The sequence below is a fragment of the Lemur catta genome, chromosome 14 (genome assembly GCF_020740605.2).
Source record: "Lemur catta isolate mLemCat1 chromosome 14, mLemCat1.pri, whole genome shotgun sequence".
Lineage (NCBI taxonomy): Eukaryota > Metazoa > Chordata > Mammalia > Primates > Lemuridae > Lemur > Lemur catta.
The window spans coordinates 27,851,603-27,871,133 of NC_059141.1; the positions used below are offsets into that span (position 1 = coordinate 27,851,603).

Below are 19,531 nucleotides of genomic sequence, written 5' to 3' on the forward strand. Positions count from 1 at the left end.
TTATGGCCATTGAATGTCAGTCAGCTTCCATTCAGGTCTGCACATTGTGTTGCTTCTCTGCTGTGAGTCTGTTTGGTGATTTCTCTACATCCCATACTCTATTGCATCTACAGCTGTTATTTGGTATATATTATTTCATTCTATTATTTCTGATAGTGGCAGACCAAGAATATCAGAGGCAGCTCTGTCTGGAGGAAACTGTGAAGTGGAGAAGCCATGGTTTCTCAAATGCTCCCCACTAAATCTCTGAGTTTGGCTCCTCCATCAGTTGTTCTGACCAATGTTCACCTCTGCAGTGATGGAAAGGGGAGACCCCTGTCTTTTATTTTATATACTTGGGCTGCAATCCAGTACAATTAAAGCAGAATGTCTGGGGGCGGAGGGAGGGGCGGGGGCAGCAGAAAGAAGAAGACTAAAGAACATGTTATTTTTATCTGTCTCCGTGGGTCAAAATCCACTTGGAAGACAACATCAGCAGATCTAGGTGATTCACCACTTTATATGTCAAAGAGCACACACAGAATTAGCAGGGAGCATTATAAAAGCCTTGGAGTGCAAGCTCATAGTTGTCTTAGTAAGAAGAGAAGGCTACGATGGACCCAGCTCTGCTTCTGGTGCTCTGTCTCTCCTGTTTGCTTCTCTTCTTCCTCCAGAGTCAGAGCTCTCGGAGAGGGAAGCTCCCTCCTGGCCCCACTCCTCTCCCAATTATTGGAAATATCCTGCAGATGGATGTTAAGAACATGAAGAAATCTTTCAGCAATGTAAGTATGCTTTAGGTTCCTCCAGTGGCTTACAAAATTGTAAGTTATTGGACTACCATTTTTAAATAAAGTATATTCTGCCTATTTAGGTCTCTCACCACCTTCATTAAATTGATTCCTAACTATTTAATTTTCTTTGATGCTATTGTGAAACGCATTGCATCTTTCATTTAATTCTTGGCTTGACTATTACTTGCATATATAAAACCTTATGACTGGTGTGCATTGATTTTGTATTCTGAGACTTGGCTGACTTTGTTTATCAATTCCAGGAGTCTCTTGTTTGAATCATTGGAATTTTCTATATATAATGTCCTATTGTCAGCAAAGAGCAATAGTTTGAGCTCTTCTATTCCCATATGGATGCTCTTGATTTCCTTCTTTTGTCTGATTGCTCTGACTAGGACTTCCAGTAATATGTTGGATAGGGATGGTGACAGAGGGCAAACTTGTCTTGTTCTAGTTCTAAGAGGGAATGCTTTCAATGTTTTCCTGTTCAGTATGATGCTGGCTGTGGGTTTGTTGTACATGGTTTTAATAATTTTGAGGACTGTCCCATCTATGCCTATTTTGTTAAGAGTTCTTATCATAAAAGGGTGATGAATTTTGTCAAATGCCTTTTCTGTCTATTGAGAGGATCATATAGTCTTTATTTTTGCTTTTATTTATATGGTGAATTACATTTATAGATTTGCATATGTTGAACCATCCTTGCATCTCTGGGATGAGGCCCATCTGGTTATCATGAATTATTTTTTTGATGTGCAGTTGACTTCAGTGTGCTAAGATTTTATTAAAAATTTTTGCATCTATATTCATAAGGGATAGTGGTCTGTAGTTTTCTTTTTTTGTTGTGTCCTTTCCTGGCTTTGGTATCAAGGTGACATTGGCTTCATAGAATGAGTTGGGGAGGATTCCATCCTCCTTAATGTTGTGCAATAATTTCTACAGTATAGGTACAAGTTCTTCTTTGTAGTTTTAGAACCAAAGTACTTGTACCCCCATATTATTTTTGAATAAAATATCACTGGTATAGAAAATGTCTCAAGCACTTTCAAAGAACAAAATGATTCATGAAACTAGTTCTAGAAAATATTTAAAATCCTTCTGGTGAGAGACAAAAAATGGCAGGTTAGTGGGGACCTCCTGGCTTTCTGCTCGCAGAGAAGTAGGTGAAGATTCCAACAGCTACACATGAGTGGATCACTCCCCTCAAAGACTAGTGTTGTGAAACTGCTGAGAAACAGCATGGGACACACAATGCAGTGGGGGGAATAAGGTGAATAGGAGATACAATGGCAAAGATAGCAGAGTGCCAAATATACAATAGGGAATAGAGTTTGGGATGGTCAGGTCCACCTGGCCAGCCAGTGCAGTGTGATCTGACCCACATGAGGATGCCCACCTCCTCCACTGACCTGTGCACCCACTCAAACAGTGACGTTCCTGAAGTTGGCGCAAAGTCCTTGCATAGGAGAACAGGATTGGTGGAGAGGAAACAATAGTGGGAAATATTTTGAACTCCCTGGTGCTCTGTGCTGGGACCACACTGGGCAGGGGAGGGACCAGTGTGAGTGGTTACTTCCCACTACCACATGGAGGAGTTTGGAGACAGGCACCTCACCCTGGTGGTCAGTGGGAGCAGAACAAAGGAGATGAATGCTGAAAAGGGGCCTCTGCCCCTGAAAACCACTGATGATTAGGTTGGCTCAGGGTGGGAAAGAAAGAGCAGGACCCTCTTCTAGGCAGATGTGAGACTGCAGGACTGTGATGTAGATGGGACAGCTGACAGCCTATTGATTCAGCCTGCTGGACTGGCATCTGCCAACTCCTGAGTGGTCACCCCCAGTGCTAGCTGTCCAGGGGTGGGCGACTACCATTTTGGGGGTGCACAACTCGGAGATGCTGTGACATGCTGCAGTTTCAGGCAGCACCCCTCCCCCTTCCAGGGGACTTTCATGCCAGCGCAGTGGGCTCCACACTTGGAGGTGGGGAGAAGTGAGAAAAGCTGCCTTCTCTGTGCAGCTGGCATGAATCCCCGGGACTTTAGTGCTGAAAAATAATAGTATGCAACCTGGTGATTTGGATAGCTGGGCTGGTGTCAGTGGGCAAATCTTGAGTGCTTCCCCACAAGCTAGCTCTCCAGGGGTGGGGGACCACCATCTGTGGGATCCCCAGCCTGCAGATGCTGGAGATCATGGTGGTGTCAGGCAACACTCCCCCACCAGCCCAGTGACTTTCCTTTGGAGATGGTGACAAGTGAGAAAAGCTGCTTTCTCTGTGTAAGTGGTGTGAATCTGTGGTGCTTTGGAGCTGAACAATAGTTGATGACCTGTTGATTTGGCCTGCTGGACTGGCTTCGGTCATCTAACAAGATCATAACTCCAAGGCTTCCTCTCTGCATCCAGGATGCTGCCAGCTTTGTGGTTTGTGGACAGGGAAGGAAAAACCTGGCCAGAGACCTCAGCAATTGCACCAATTGACCCTTCCCATCAGGAGCAGCCTTCCAAGTGTGGTGAAAGAGCCCTGAATAACACATTAGTGGCTCACTCTACTGGCAGATCAAGCAAGCAATTAAAAACAAACACCCAGGCTTGCAGTCACCAGCTGCAATCTATCTTGCCCTTACCCACACCTAAAGGGGGAACAGGGTCCAACCAACCCTTAAGAGTGGCAAGACACTTCTGAAAGATTGAGGCATTCATATACCCTATCCAGGAGACCAGAGTCTAACACAGAGTCATCAATAACTGGCTCCTCCATGCTAACTGCAATCAATGACAGAGTGATAATTCCATAGCTTAATGCAATGTCGTCCATCTCAAGCTATTAGAGGGCAGGGGAGTCATAAACCAAGTGTGATCCACCAGCTGGGAGCTTAATCTGTGGGACCAAATTCACTAGTCTCCATTGGCAAGAGGTGAAGACAACAGGTCAGAGGTAACACAACTTCCTAAAATACCTCTAAGGCAATACAGGACCAGTGCACCTCTCCCCAGCACTGTCAGGGAATGATCGTTGGGGACTTAGTGGTAGTGTCATAAAGCAGTCCTAGCATGCCCAGCTTTCGATCAAGTAGCCTGATGGGAAAGATTCAGTGAAAGAATGCAGGAAACATTAAAGATCAGAGAGAAATGTAACCCCAAAAAGAAATCATTAGATCCTCAACACTGGATACCAACTTAAACAAAATGATTAAGTGACAGAGGAAGAATCCTGGATATGGATTATAAGAAAACTCAATGGAATTAAAGAGAACATAGAAACCCAACACAAAGAAGCTGCAACAACATTACAGGAAATGAATAAAAACTTCTCTAAAGAAATTGAAATATTATGAAAGAAGAAACAGAAATACTGGAAATAAATGAGGCATTCAACAAACTACAAAACACAGTGGAAAGCCTTAAGGATAGGATGGATCACACAGAGGAACAAATCTCAGAGCTTCAAGACAATGCCTATGTGCTAAACAAATCAGATGAAGAAAAATAACACAGAAGCAAGAGACAAGAACAAAAAATACAATAAATGTGGGATTATGTATACAAACCAAGTATAAGAATTATAGGCATCCTGGAGAGAGAAGAAGAAAATGTACAAGGGCTAGATAAACTATTTCTTGGAATACTGGAGGAAAATCTACCTGGCCTGGCCAGAAATCTAGATATCCAGGTACAAGAAGCACACAGAACTCCTGGGAGAATCAATGTGATAAGGCAATCACCCCATCACACAGTTATTAGGCTGGAAAAAGTAAACCCCAAAGCGGCAATCCTTTGAGCAGTAAGATGAAAACAGCAGATAATCTACAAAGGAAAACCTATCAGACTAATTGCAGACTTCTCAACCGAAACCTTACAAGCCAGAAGGAACTAGACACCCATTCTCAATCTTCTAAAACAGAGTAATGGTCCACCTAGGATTATTTTCCAGGCAAAAATAAGTTTCCTTTACAAGGAAGAAATGAAGACTTTCCCAGACAACCAATCACTGATGGAATTTGTGAAGACCAGACCAGCCTTGCAGGAAGTACTCAGACCTGTACTATACACCGAACTGTGCAATAGACACCCACAAAGGTAAAATCACTCAAGAGTTAAAGTCCAGAACCTGCATTCCACAATGACTCAAGAGGTAAAACAAAACAGTAAGAATTTATCCAACAGTATGAACAGGAATCTACTCCAAATATCAATATTCTCAATAAATCTAAACGGCTTGAATTTTCCATTGAAGAGACATAGACTAGCTGAGTGGATAAAAAAACAGAAGCCAAGTATCTGCTATCTCCAGAAAGTCCATCCTACCCACAAAGACCCTTTCAGATTCAAGGTCAATGGTTGGGGAAAAAAACATCCAGAAAAAAGAAAACCAAAAGAAATCTGGAGTAGCTATTCTTGTATCAGATAACACAAACTTTAAAGCAGCAAAAGTAAAGAAAGACAAAGATGGTCACTATATAATGGTGAAGGGAAAAATCCAACAGGAAGATTTAACAATTCTTAATATTTATGCAGCCAACACTGGAGCACCCAGATACATAAAGCAAACCCTGCTTGATCTAAATAACATGATAAACAGTAATGCCATCATAGCTGAGGATTTTAACTCCCACTGACTGAACTGGACAGATCTTCCAGGCAGAGAGTAAGGAAGAAACAATGGACTTAAACAGAGCTCTAGAACACATCAGTTTAACAGACATCTACAGAACATTCTGCCCAAATAAAATATAATATACATTTTTCTCATCAGCTCATGGAAATTTCTCTAAAATTGATCACATCCTAGGCCACAAATCAGATCTCAACAAATTTTAAAAAATACAAATTTTACAATGTATTTTCTCAGATGAAGTGGAATAAAATCGAGATAAATTCCAATAGAAACACTCATTACTTCACATAGTCATGGAAATTAAACAATCTATAGCTGAATGACTATTGGGTCAAGGAGGAGATCCAGATGGAAGTCAAAAGATTCTTAGAACTAAGTGATAATGGGGCACAAGTTATCAAAAGCTGTGGGATACAACAAAAGCATTCCTGAGAGGAAAACTAATAGCATTAAATGTTCACATACAAAAGACAGAAAGCTCACAAATCAACAAACTAATAAACTGTCTCAAGGAATTGGAAAAGGAAGAGCAAATTAATCCTAAACCTAGCAGAAGAAAAGAAATAACTAAGATCAGAACAGAACAAAATTGCATTTAGAAGAAAAGAACTATATAGATGGTTAATAAAATCAAAAGTTGGTATTTGGAAACGTAAACAAAATTGACAGCCTTCTTGATAGAATGACAAGAACTAGAAAGGGAAGAACTATAATAAACTCAGGTAGAAATGAAAAAGGAGAGGTCACTACAGACATCATGGAAATTCAAAACATTATCTTTGACTACTGTGAAAATCTACATGCCCAAAACTACAAACATGGAGGAAATGAACAAATACTTAGAGACACACAATCTTCCTAGGCTTAATCAGGAATAAATAGAATTCCTGAATAGACCAATATCAAGCAAATTAACTGAAGCAGCAATTAAAAGTCTTTCAACAAGAAAGTCCTGGACCACCTGCATTTAACAAACTTACAAAGAATTACTCATACCTATATTGCTGAAATTATTCCACAACATTGGGAAGGATAGTATCCTCTGAAATTCATTCTATGAAGCCAGTATCACCTGGACACCAAAGCCAGGAAAGGGTACAACAAAAAAAGAAAACTACTGACCAATATCTCCCATGAATATAGATGCAAAAATACTCAGCAAAATCTTCACAAACTGAATCCAACAGCACATCAAAAAAATAATTCATCATGACCAGGTGGGCTTTATCCCAGAAATGAAAATTTGGCTCAACATTCACAAATCTGTAAATGTGATTCACCACATAAATAAAAGCAAGAACAAAGATCATCTGATTCTCTCAATTGATGCAGAAAAACATTTCACAGAATCCAGCACACTTTTATGATAAAAACTCCTAACAAAATAGGCATAGATGGGACATAACTTTAAATTATTGAACCCATGTACGCTAAACCCACAGTCAGTATCATACCAAATGGGGAAAAATTGAAAGCATTCCCACTTAGACCTGGAACCACACAAGGTTGCCCACTATCTCCACTTCTATTCACCGTAGTGCTGGAAGACCTTGCCATAGCAATCAGACAAGAGAAGGGAATTAAGGATGTCCAGATGCATGAAGAAGAGGTCAAATTCTTACTCTATGCTGACCATATGATATTATATCTAGAAAATCCCAACCATTAAATGAAGAGACTGCTAGAATTGGTAAATGAATTCAGTAAATTCTCAGGATACAAAATCAACACATAGAAATCAGTGTCATCTATATACACCAATAGCAGTCAAGCCAACAGTCAAATCAAAGATGCAACACCTTTCACAATAGCATCAAGGAAAATTAAATGTTTAGTAATACATTTAACAAAGGAGGTGAGAGACACATAGAGGGAGAACTATGAAACACTCAGACAAGAAATTGTAGAAGATATAAACAGATGGAAAATCATGTTCATGGATTGCCAGAATCACTATTGTTAAAATGTCCATACTACCTAAAGTGATCTACAGGATTAATGCAATTCCTATGAAAATACCATCATCATTTTACAAATCTAGAAAATAATTCTACCCTTTGTACGGAACCAGAGAAGACCTTGTATAGCCAAAGCAATCTTAAACAAAAAGAACAAATTGAGAGACATCAGTCTACCAGACTTCAAGCTTTAATACAAGGCTATAGTAATCAAAACAGCATAAGACTGGCACAAGAACAGAGATATAGACCTATGGAACTGGACTGAGAACCCAGATATAATACCATCCTCATATTGTCATCTACTCTTTGACAAAGCAGACAAAACTATACATTGGGGTAAAGAATCTCTATTCAATAAATGGTGCTGGGACAACTGGATAACCACATGCAGAAGATTGAAACTGGATCCCCACCTCTCACCTCTCACCTCTCACAAAAATCAAGTCACAATGGATAACAGACTTAAACCTGAGGCATGAAACCTTAAGAATTCTAGAAGAAAATGTGGGGAAAACTCTTAAAGAAATCAGCCTAGGCATAGAATTTATGAAGAAGACCCCAAAGCAATCAGCAGCAACAAAAATAAATAAATGGGACCTAATCAAATTAAAAAGATTCTGCACAGCCAAGGAAACTATCATTAGAGTGAATAGACAACCTAGAGAATGGGAGAAAATATTTCCATGCTACACATCTGATAAAGGGCTGATAACAATAACGTATATAGAAGTTAAGAAAATTAACAAGAAAAAAATCAAACAACCCCATCAAAAAGTGGGCAAAGGATATGAACCAAAACTTTTCAAAAGAAGACAGATTAATGGCCAGGAAACATATAAAAAATTGCTCAAAATCTCTAATCATTAGGGAAATGCAAATCAAAACCGCAGTGAGGTATCTCCTAAGTCCAGTGATAATGTCCTTTATTTAAAAGTCCCAAAATAAGAAATGCTGGCATGGATGTGGAGAGATTGGAGCACTCTTACACAGCTGGTAGGACTGCAAATTAGTACAACCCCTGTGTAAAGTAATTTGGAGATATCTCAAAGAGCTAAAAATAGATATACCATTTCATCCAGCAATCCCACTACTAGGCATCTACCCAAGGAAAAATAAGATGTTCTATAATAAAGACATCTTTAGCCGAATATTCAAGGCAGCACAATTCACAATTGCAAAGATGTGGAAACAAACCAAGTTCTCATCAATACATGAGTGGAGTAATAAAATGTAGTATATGTATATCATGGACTACTACTCAATTACAAAAAACAATGGTGATCTAGCACCTCTTATATTACCTTGGATAGAGATTCAGCCCATCCTGAAGCGAGGTACCACAAGAATGGAAAAAGAAGCAGCACATGTACTTGCCATCAAATTGGTACTAATTGATCAACACTAAGGTGCTCACTTGGTAGTAATATTCACTGGGTGCCAGTCAGGTGGGAGGGGGTTGTATGGGTGGGAAAACTCACACCTAATGGATGCGGAGTGCATTGTAGGGGTGAAGGATACGTTTGTAGCCCTAGCTTGGATGAGGCAAAGGCATTATATGTAAACAAAATGTTTGTACCTCCATAATATTCTGAAACAAACAAACAAAAAAAAGTAAAATATCTACTGCTAAAAAAAATACTTCTGTTTCCTCATTATTTTAAGCCCACAAGTATATGTTTTAGAGAAAGTTTTTAAGTTTTTATGCTTTAGAGAAAGTATAAGTTTTTATACTGTAGAGAAAGTATAAAAATGTAACAAAACACAAATTCATCAAATTGTATTTTTAAAGGTGGTTTACCCTTTTTAGATAAATTAACTTTGGATTGTGTAAAATAAAGGATTGAAATGGAAAAAAATAAAATATATTCCTGGAGGCATACTGTTAAAATAGATCATTGTAAAGCAACATAATTCCTACAAACTTTGATGCTTCTGTTGCCTTTTCTAGTCTGTTACTGTCAGAAATAGTGAAATCGGTATGAATTTTGTGAGTAGAGGAACATTTAGGTTGTTGTATGGTAAAAAACAAAATAAAATAGTGGCAATGGTTTGGAGTGCTGTGTCCTGTCTTTGTATTGTAGCCATTTGGTATGATTTTTGGCTCAAGGTAAATGGTAGGAAAACTGTGTGATTAGAGATTTTATTCAATAAGTCAGAATAGCCATAGATTTTATTTAGAATAACCATGAAAACCGAATTTCTCTGAATAATCAATCTATGTCTGACATCAAAGAAATAGCTACAGGTTCAGGATGAGCATAAGTGAATGAAAGAAACAAGTGATAAGTCAGGGCACAATTGGTGGTATGAGAATTCTTTTGGATTCTGCAGAAAGCTTCTCTCTGTGGCCCAGAACGCTGGTAGATGGAAAATGTTTTGCCAGGAGATATTACATGTCCTGGTTCTGCCTCTGTGATGCTCACTCTTTCAGCATTGGTAATAACAGCAGATCCCAAATAGGTCTGGACATTAGAATCATCTGTTGTGACTTAAAAATATAGGGATTGTCGTGTTTATCCAGGGGTACTGAGTAGGATCCTCATAGCAAGATCTACTCATGTGATCCTGAGGCAGTCAGCTGGGTATTGGTCTCAAGGCAGACATGAGGGACTGATAAATTGCTGAAAGGTCAGAGTTTGAATAAGCAGAGATTGAAATTTGGATGTTCTGTATATCACCTCTGGGACACTGAAAATGCATTTGGAATTCTCTGACCTGAGTTCCTTTATTTGTAAAGTAGGGCAAAAAACCTGCTAAATGTATTGAGGTGGGGGATCTTTTTATTTTATTTATTTATTTATTTATTTATTTATTTATTTATTTATTTATTTATTTATTTTTGAGACAGAGTCTCGCTCTGTTGCTCGGGCTAGAGTGAGTGCCGTGGCATCAGCCTAGCTCACAGCAACCTCAAACTCCTGGGCTTAAGCGATCCTACTGCCTCAGGCTCCCCAGTAGCTGAGACTACAGGCATGCGCCACCATGCCCGGCTAATTTTTTCTATATATATATTTTAGTTGGCCAGATAATTTCTTTCTATTTTTAGTAGAGACAGGGTCTCGCTCTTGCTGAGGCTGGTCTCGAACTCCTGACCTCGAGCAATCCACCCGCCTCGGCCTCCCAGAGTGCTAGGATTACAGGCGTGAGCCACTGCACCCGGCCAAGGTGGGATCTTTTTAAATTGCAAAATATTAAAGAGGTACAAGTGTTTTTGTTAAAGGGATAAATTGTGTCATGCTGAAGTCAGCGCTTTAGTGTACCTGTCACCATAGCAGTGTTCATTGTACCAGATATATACGTTTTTATCCCTCACTGCCCACCCATCCTACCCCCTTCTTGATTTCCAATTTCCTTTACATCTCTTTGTGGCAGTGTTTACCGATTATTTACCTCCACTTATTAGTAAGAACATATGATGTTTGCTTTTCCATTTCTGAGATATTTCATTTAGGATAATGGTCTCCAGTTCCATCCAGGTTGCTCTAAAGGGCATTATGTCATTCCATTTTTTGGCTGAGTCCCACTCCATAGGGTGTGTGTGTGTGTGTGTGTTTGTGTCTTTTTCAAATTATGACTTCTTTCCCTTTGAGTAGATAACCAGTCGTGGGATTGTTGGATTGACTGGTAGATCAACTTTTAGTTCTTTGACGAATCTTGATAATGTTTTTCATAGAGATTTTACTAGCATACAGTCTCACCAACAGTATATAGTCATTCCTTTTTCAGTGCATCCATGCCATCATCTATTGTTTTTAGACTTTTCTATAATGGCCATTCTGACAGGGGTGACATGAAATCTCACTGGGGTTTTAATTTGCGTTTCTGTGATGGTTAGTGATGTTGAGCATTTTTTCATATGTTTCTTGGTCATTGGTCTGTCTTCTTTTGAGAAAAGTCTGTTCATGTCTTTTGGCCACTCTTTAATGGGTTATTAGTTTTAACTTACTGATTTGTTTGAATTCGTTGTACATTCTGGATGCTAGATCTTTGTTGGGTAAATAGTTTGCAAATATTTTCTCTCAATCTGTAGATTGTTTAGTCTCTTGATTATTTTTCTTGCTGTGCAGAAACTTTTTAATTTAATTGCCCCATTTATTAATTTGTTTTCATTGCTGTGTTTGCCATCTGGGTCTTACTCATAAATTTTTTCCCTAAGCCAATGTCTAAAAGAGTTTTTCCTACTTTTTCCTTCTAGAAATTTTATGGTTTTAGGTATTACATTTAAGTCTTTAATTCATATTGAATTAAGTTTTTTTATGTTGCAAGAGAGGGAGGAATCCTGCTCGATTCTTTTGCATGTGGCTATCTAATTTCCCCAGCACTATTTATTGAATAGGGCATCCTTTTTCCAGCGTATGTTTTTGACTGCTTTGTGACAGTTAAGTTAGTCATAGCTATGTGGCTTTATATCTCAGGTCTCTGCTGTGCTCACCTGGATTATGTCTATGTTTATACCAGTGCCATGATATTCAGGTTATTATGGACTTGTAGTATAATTTGAAGTCAGGTAATGTGATGTTGCTAGATTTGTTGTTATTGCATAACTTTGCTTTGGCTATTTGCACTCTTTTTTGGTTTCATTTTGGATTAATTTATCTAGATCTGTGAAAAGTGACTTTGGTATTTTGATGGGATTCACAACGTGAGAACTGATTGTAGTCTGTGTACCAATAGCCTGGACCATTGCAGGGCACATTGGAGTTCATTGAGGAGTGGCAGCTATGACTATCACCATCACATTTATGCATAACATTCAGATATATTTGAATCTCTGTATGGTAGTATAAAAACATTAAAAAATACAGTAATAATATCAGTCTGAAACAGGCACAAAATATTGACCAAATTGTGACTTCTTTTGCTGTTATTTGCATCTTGCTTCCATTTCCCAGTTCTCAAAAGCATATGGCCCTGTGTTCACTGTGTACTTTGGCATGAAGCCTATCGTGGTGTTACATGGATATGAAGCAGTGAAGGAAGCCCTGATTGATCAGGGAGAGGAGTTTTCTGGAAGAGGGTATTTCCCAGTTTCTGAAAGAACTAGCAAAGGACTTGGTAAGTGTACATGTGCCTGAGTCAGCAGTGGCAAAGGGGGTAGGGAGGATGGAAACATAGCTTGCGTGGTCAGAGCTTGGCACACCCACATGCCTGTGCAGTGTCAGCTCCCTCCTCCTCGCCTGGGATTTCCCTCCTAGTTTCTGTTTCCCATTCTGGTAGGAATCATTTTCAGCAATGGAAATAGATGGAAGGAGATCCGGCGCTTCGCCCTCATGACCCTGCGGAATTTCGGGATGGGGAAGAGGAGCATCGAGGAACGTATCCAAGAGGAGGCCCGCTGCCTTGTGGAGGAGTTGAGAAAAACCAAGGGTGGGTGACTCTATACTCCGTATCACTGATCTCTACAGACTGCTGTCTTCCCTAATGACATCCTTGTACCCATTCAGGGGTGGCCAGATCTTTCATTATGAGTCTTGGTTGTCAGTCCTGAGGTGGAAGAGGGAGGTTTGAAGCGGAGAGCCCAGGGAGCTTGTGTGCATCTGGGCTGTGTGTACAGGCATGATTGTGTATGCAGTGTGGACATAAAAGGTCATTTAATCTGATTTTCTCCTTAACTTGTGTCTTTTTTTTTTTTTCAAATCAGAAATCATGAGTATAGGTTTTGAATTCATTTTCAGAATGTGTTAAAGAGCAATGCTTTTTCCATAGCATAAATGTAAGTTGCCTATTTCAGAACATTTCACCAGAAAATACATGGCAAATGGTCATGGTGGGAGTGACCCCATCACGCACTTACAGAGCACCTACCACGTGACCTGTGCTTTCATTTAATAGGACTATGTTTGCATGGTCAGGCTCACTGACATGTCTGGGTGTTTCTGCCAGGGCCTGCTACAGTTCTGGCCAGTGAGGATTCTATGTATGGTTTTACTTGCTTAGGTATATCTCAGTGCAATTCTTATTAGTTATTATTTCTGTAGAGATTCAGCACTATTCAAAAAATACAAGCATTACTTATTTCTTGTTTACCATTACTAACTGTATGGATTTCTCTTTTTTGAGCAAATATATTTTGTAGTATAATTCTGAAAAACACACAAATAACAATTTATAAATTATTTGTTTAACTAGATTTTAACTATTATCAATAACTCTTTACCTTTTCTTTCCTAAGAGTACTTTGGCTCTGTTTTCAGTTTTTATTATCTCTGTTCCCTCTGTTTATTGGATTTAGTTTAGATTTTTATGGTAATTATTTTCCTCCCATTTCCAATTCTACTAACCTATCAAGGGCAGGTTACAATGAATCTGATTTTCAGTTCGGATTATAAATTACCTTTTTAAGAATTCTCTCTTTTAAATGAAGTGAAAGGAAAGATTGAAAATCAGATTTTATCTGTGCCAATACACACACATATAGACAGAGGCACACACACACAGACACAATCCCAAGGCTTTGCAAACTACTTTCTTTCTCCTTGGCTAAACAAAACTTTTTCAGAAAGCTTAGAGACCTGTAATGTTGAAAGGAGCCTGGCTTAGAAGCAGCTAACTCAACAGGTTTCCTGTTGTTCGATGTCCCACCATTTATTCAAAACACTTTTGATTGAGGTCATTCTTATTTAGGGTCTATATATGTGTGTTTGGGATATCTTTACATAAAAAATTTACTGATCACTTAATTACAACATGTTGATGTTAGAGACACCATACCAAAAGAAAAGAACAACCTTTCTTATAATTTAATTTCTTTACCTGTAGTACAACAGACTTGAGTTAAGTTATGGTCAAATTTTAAAATTTATTAAAACATACTGCTGTTGACGTCTCTGGAGAGCATTATCCCAGTGTCCACAAAGAGTGGCTTTGCCCAAATGAATTAAATGTGAAGGATGATTGGAAATCATGGAGGGTTACTTATTAGAGAAGGAAGTTTTTAAAAAATCATTGAAATGAGAAATGAAAAGACTTCATTTATCAATACTTTGTTGGCTTGCCTAACTTGCATTTATATTTGAAATAAAAATTACTCATTTTCTTTTATTAGATACACAAATCCATCTTACATTTAGTGTTCATTTGTATTAGTTTTTCATCTCCTGTAACATGGCTATATTATACTTTTCACATTTGTTTTTCGCAGCGCATGATTCCCCCCCAGTCTCTCTCTCTTTAGTTCCTTTCTACTGTTTCAACACAGGATTCTTTCAGCTATCCGTTATATATAAGTACTTTCCACATCCAAATTATTCACTCCTTTTCTATCTCTGTGCTTTAGTGTTCACAGCCTTTGAAGACAGATGTGACTCTTCTCTAGAAACTTGGATCATTAGCTTTTAAAAATGTTTTCTCTTTCCTTCCAAAATAATATACACTTTGGCTTAAAAGAGTATAAGTAAAGGCAATGGATGTGAATTGCCACATGTGAAATTCCATTAATTAACCAGTGAGGTTGTAATGTTCAACTCAGGTTTAAGGTAGACGTGAAGTGCTTTGATTTCTCGTGTGCTGAATTTAATTTTTGATGTCAGGGGAATTTGTTAGTCAGATATTGCTTAAAATGTCAAAATTACCTGTTTACAAAGGCAAATTATTTTATATTTTAATGGTATTTAAAAATTGTTTTGAATTTATTAGCCTCATCCTGTGATCCCACATTTATCCTGGGTTGTGCTCCCTGCAATGTGATCTGCTCCATCATTTTCCAGAATCGTTTTGATTACAAAGATCAGAATTTTCTTACCTTGATGGAGAGGTTCAATAAAAACGTCAAAATTCTAAGCTCCGCATGGATCCAGGTGAGTCTAGGATTTCTTCTTCCTGAAAAACCACTTATGCTCTTTTCTCTGACAAATCCAAAATTCTACATGGACCAAGCTGTCAGATGCATGTCTAAGTACTGCTGTCCTTCCCAGAGATTTATCAAGTGACCATCTGGGATAGATGGCTGAGCCCTTTATTTTACACACAGATAGTGAACATCCAAATGTAGGGTTGGATTTCGAGACCATTAGCTCCCTGACCAGTGGCTTTTCCACTCACTCCCAAAGCCCTACTTCTATAAGGTACTTGGGTGACAGCCCAAAATATGCCTATATTATATGATGCACTTCCAGGCCCTTTTGAAGACTTCCATTACCCACATGTCTTGTCCTCAACACTTAGAGAGCTCTTTGTCCTATTGCTTCACAAAGGTATCCTAATTTAAGATAAGAATATGTCCTGCAAGGACTGCAACTATTTGGGACCATAGAAACTGTCAGGAAACACTGCCTAATGCAGGGGTGTTTGATGCCTCAGATGGGAGCCTAGCTGACAAGGTAACTGTGTTAAGAATGACAAAATGAATGGTTTTATGGTGTATGAACCAGAAACAAGCATCACAATGTTATCCTGTGCTGAATTGGCATGATGTACACTCTGCCTAAAGAATAATTGTTTGGTCTTAGAGAAGTTATTGAACTAGTCTGATATACTGTTGGCTTTCAAGATACTTTTGAGAACCACCCGCCTTCTAAAATGCTGATTCCATTTCTGAGGCTGCTTTAAAGAAAGAAAAACAGCAAGGACCGGTTTTCTGGTCTAAATCAGGTTGCCCAAACTCCCTTAACCTCTGTTGTCATCTACAAAATGTGAATGCTAATAATCCATGCCATGTTATCTTACAAGATTATAGGAAAGAATTGGTGTGAAAATTGAGAGAATTGATGAAAAAGTGTTTTATGCAATAAAAATGATGTATGAGTCTAGGAAATAATTAACATTTTTGATTCTCAGGTCAGAATTTTCTCCTTTGAATCTTTTTATAAGCATAGAGAATTACTATATATGCACAACAAAAGTTTCTTTGTCAATATGGACAGCATGTTTTACTCACAGTTATACCTATAATTTCTTAGCATGGCTTGGTATATGGTATATGTGTTTTTATTGCATGCTTTTTATTAAATAAATTATTGTGCTCTATTTTAGCTCTGCAATAATTTCCCTGTTCTCCTTGATTATTTCCCTGGAAGTCATAACAAATTATTTGAAAACAGTGCTCTTATAAAAAGTTATATTTTGGAGAAAACAAAAGAACACCAAGAATCACTGGATATTAATAATCCTCGGGACTTTATTGATTGTTTTCTGATCAAAATGGAGCAGGTAAAATGTTAGCAACAGTTCAGTTATTTGAGTGTTGGCACATTGTGTGGTTCATTGAATAGTTCTTTAATGTACTTGGGTTTAAATGGTCAGGCCTCAATTCTTGGCAAGCATATAAAATACATATTGTATTTATGAATCTGCAGTAAGCATCATAGAAAATGGACAATTAAATTGTCTCATAGGTAGAATGCATTGACTTCTTTAAATAAAAATAATCTACCTGAAGACAAGAGAATGTACTTCTCATATGAAATGGAAATAATTGCAACATAGTTAGAAAATATAACATATGATGCCATTAGATGAAGATGGGCAGCATCACTGCATACAGTGTATGGAAGAATGGAAAAGAATGGCTCAACCTACGTGGGCTTCCTCCATGTCCTGCAGATTGAAATAGACCTGAAAATATTTGCAGTGAGTTATAGGAGCTGGGTTTTTAGATGGGTTGAGTGGTTTATGTAGATGTGTAGAAGGGTGTGGTGCAAAAAGTAGGTAGGTGGAAGAGGGAAGGTTTAATTGAGTGTAACCTAAAATGAATTTGCACAGATAAGGACTTGGAGGCTGATGTCTATCAGGTAACATTTTAACATGAATCCTGTCATCACTGTATTATTGAGAGGCTATTTTTTTCTCTATTGAATTGTCTTGGCATCCTTGTCAAAAACTAATAGACTACAAATGTGAGGGTTTATTCTTGGGCTCTCAATTCTACTCCATTGATCTATATGTCTGTCCTTATGCCAGTTGTGCAGTATCTTGAAGAGGTAATTGCTGTAGCTTTTCATTGAGTTTTCATATTACAAAGTATGAGTTCTCCAATTTTGTTGTTCTTTTTCCAGACTATTCTGGCTATTCCAAGTCCCTTGCATCTCTATGTGAGGTTAAGGATGAGCATGTCAATCTTCAAGGAAGCCAGTGTGTATTTTGACAGGGGTCACATTAAATCTGTAGAGTAATTCAGGAAGTGCTGACATTTTAAAATTGAGGCAAAATTCCTGTAACATGCAATGACCCTATATAAAGTATACACTGTAGTGGCATTTATTGTATTCACAATGTTGTGCAACCAACAGCTGTCTCTAGTTTCAAAATCTTTTCATCATCCCAGAAAGCATACCAAATGCATTCATGATCATTCCCCATTCCCCACCCCAAATGTAGTAACCTTTAGTCTGCTTTCTGCCTCTATGGATTTGACTATCATGGATATAGCATATAAAAGAACTCAGAGTGTATGTGACCACTTGTTTCTGGCTTCTTTCACTTACCATAGTGATTTGGAGGCTGGCCTACTTGTAGAATGTATCATTATGTTATTCTTTTTTGTGGGTGAATAATTTTCCATTTTCCATGCACTCATACAGCAATTTAAGCTTCATCTGCTTATGGGCATTTGTGTTATTTACATTATAAATAATACTGCTATGAACATTTGAGTACATGTTTCTTCATGGATATTTTTCATTTTTCTTAAGTATAGTCCTGGATTGGGATTTCTGAGTCATATGGCAATTTTAGGGTTGTCTTTTTAAAAAACAAGTAAGCCTTTATGCAGGAATGCAACATTTTACATTCTTACCAGTAATCAGCAAGGATTCCTATCTGTACATAATTGTTACTACTTGTAATTTTGTAATTTTTGTGTCACTTAAAGTGATTTTGTCTTGCTTGTCCTTCATGACTAAAGATATTGAGCATCTTTTCCCATGCTGTTTCTCATTTGCATATCTTCTTTGCACAAATGATATTCAATCCTGTGCTCATTTTTTACATTGAGTTTCATGTCTTCTTCTTATTGAACTATAAGAATTGTTTCCGTAATCTTGTCATTTAACCCATTAAAGTGTTTAACCCATATTACATAAATGATATGAAAACACTTCCTCCCATTCAGTAGGTTGTCAGTTTACATTTCAGTTATGTCCCTTGATGTGCAAATATTTTAATGTTGATGAAGTTAAGTGTATCTATTTTTTCTTTTGGTCATTTAGTATCAAATCTATGAATACACTGGCAAATCTGAAGGCATTAAGGTTTACCCCAATATTTTTTTTCCCAAGTACCCAATTGCACATAGACCCTATATATGACTTTACAGTTGGTGTTGGGATCCTGTTGATGACTCCAGATGTTGGAGGCAGAGCTCATATTCAGTTGGCTGCATTACATGGGTTTTTTTTATTTTTTAATTTTTATTTATTATATTTTATTCTAGCACTTTCATAGTTTTAATTCCTATCCTTGAGTTTTCATCTACTCTCAGAGTTATTTTGAGTATGGCGTGAGGGATGGGGCCAATTTCTGTCATTTGCATGTGATTATCCAGATGTCCCCCCACTGTTTGCTGAAGAAACTCTTCTTTTACATTGAATGGTCTTGCCATGTTTGTTAGAAATGAATTGGTGATACATATTAAGGTTTATATCTAGATGTCCTTTCAACTTGTATGATTGTTTTTGATGTCTCTCCTCATGCCAGTACCATAGTGTTTTGATTATTATAGCTTTGATTTGAAGTTTTGAAGTTGGGAAATTGAGTCCTCCCCTGTAGTTACATATGAATTGGGGATTGGCTATGCCATTTTTGCCAAAAAAGCCGTTGAGATTTTGATAGGGATTACATTGAATATTCACATCATTTTGGAAAGCCATTGCCATCTTAATAATATGATGTCTTCCAATTCTTGAAGGTGGGGTGGTTTTCCATTTATTTAGGTATTCTCTATTATCGTTATTATTGTGAGCAACAGTTGTCAGTTTTCATTGTATGAGTCTTTCCTAAGGTTCCCCTAAGCTCCTTAGGCCTTTTATCCTTTTGGATGCTATTATAAATTTAACTATTTCCTTGATTAAATTTCAGATAGTTTATTGTTGGTGTATAGAGACACATCTTAGTTTTGCATTGATCTTGTACCCTGAAATATTGCTGAAATCATTTATTGGCTCTAATTATTTTCTTTGTGGATTTTATGGACTTTTCTCCATATAGTATCATGTTATCTTCAAATAGAATTAGTCTTACTTCCTCCTTTTCTAC

At 37.8% G+C, this 19,531-nt stretch overlaps 1 protein-coding gene across 1 annotated transcript in view; it reads left to right on the forward strand.

Annotated features, from left to right (window-relative positions):
* Window positions 1-506: 506 nt before the first annotated feature.
* The window catches only part of LOC123650048 (cytochrome P450 2C18-like), a 29,737-nt gene continuing 10,712 nt past the window's right edge, over window positions 507-19,531 (forward strand). The window contains exons 1-5 of the mRNA XM_045568443.1: window positions 507-761; window positions 12,235-12,397; window positions 12,560-12,709; window positions 14,978-15,138; window positions 16,313-16,489. Of these exons, the coding sequence (XP_045424399.1) occupies window positions 594-761; window positions 12,235-12,397; window positions 12,560-12,709; window positions 14,978-15,138; window positions 16,313-16,489 (819 nt within the window). The 5' untranslated portion in view covers window positions 507-593. The remainder of the gene's footprint in view (window positions 762-12,234; window positions 12,398-12,559; window positions 12,710-14,977; window positions 15,139-16,312; window positions 16,490-19,531) is intronic.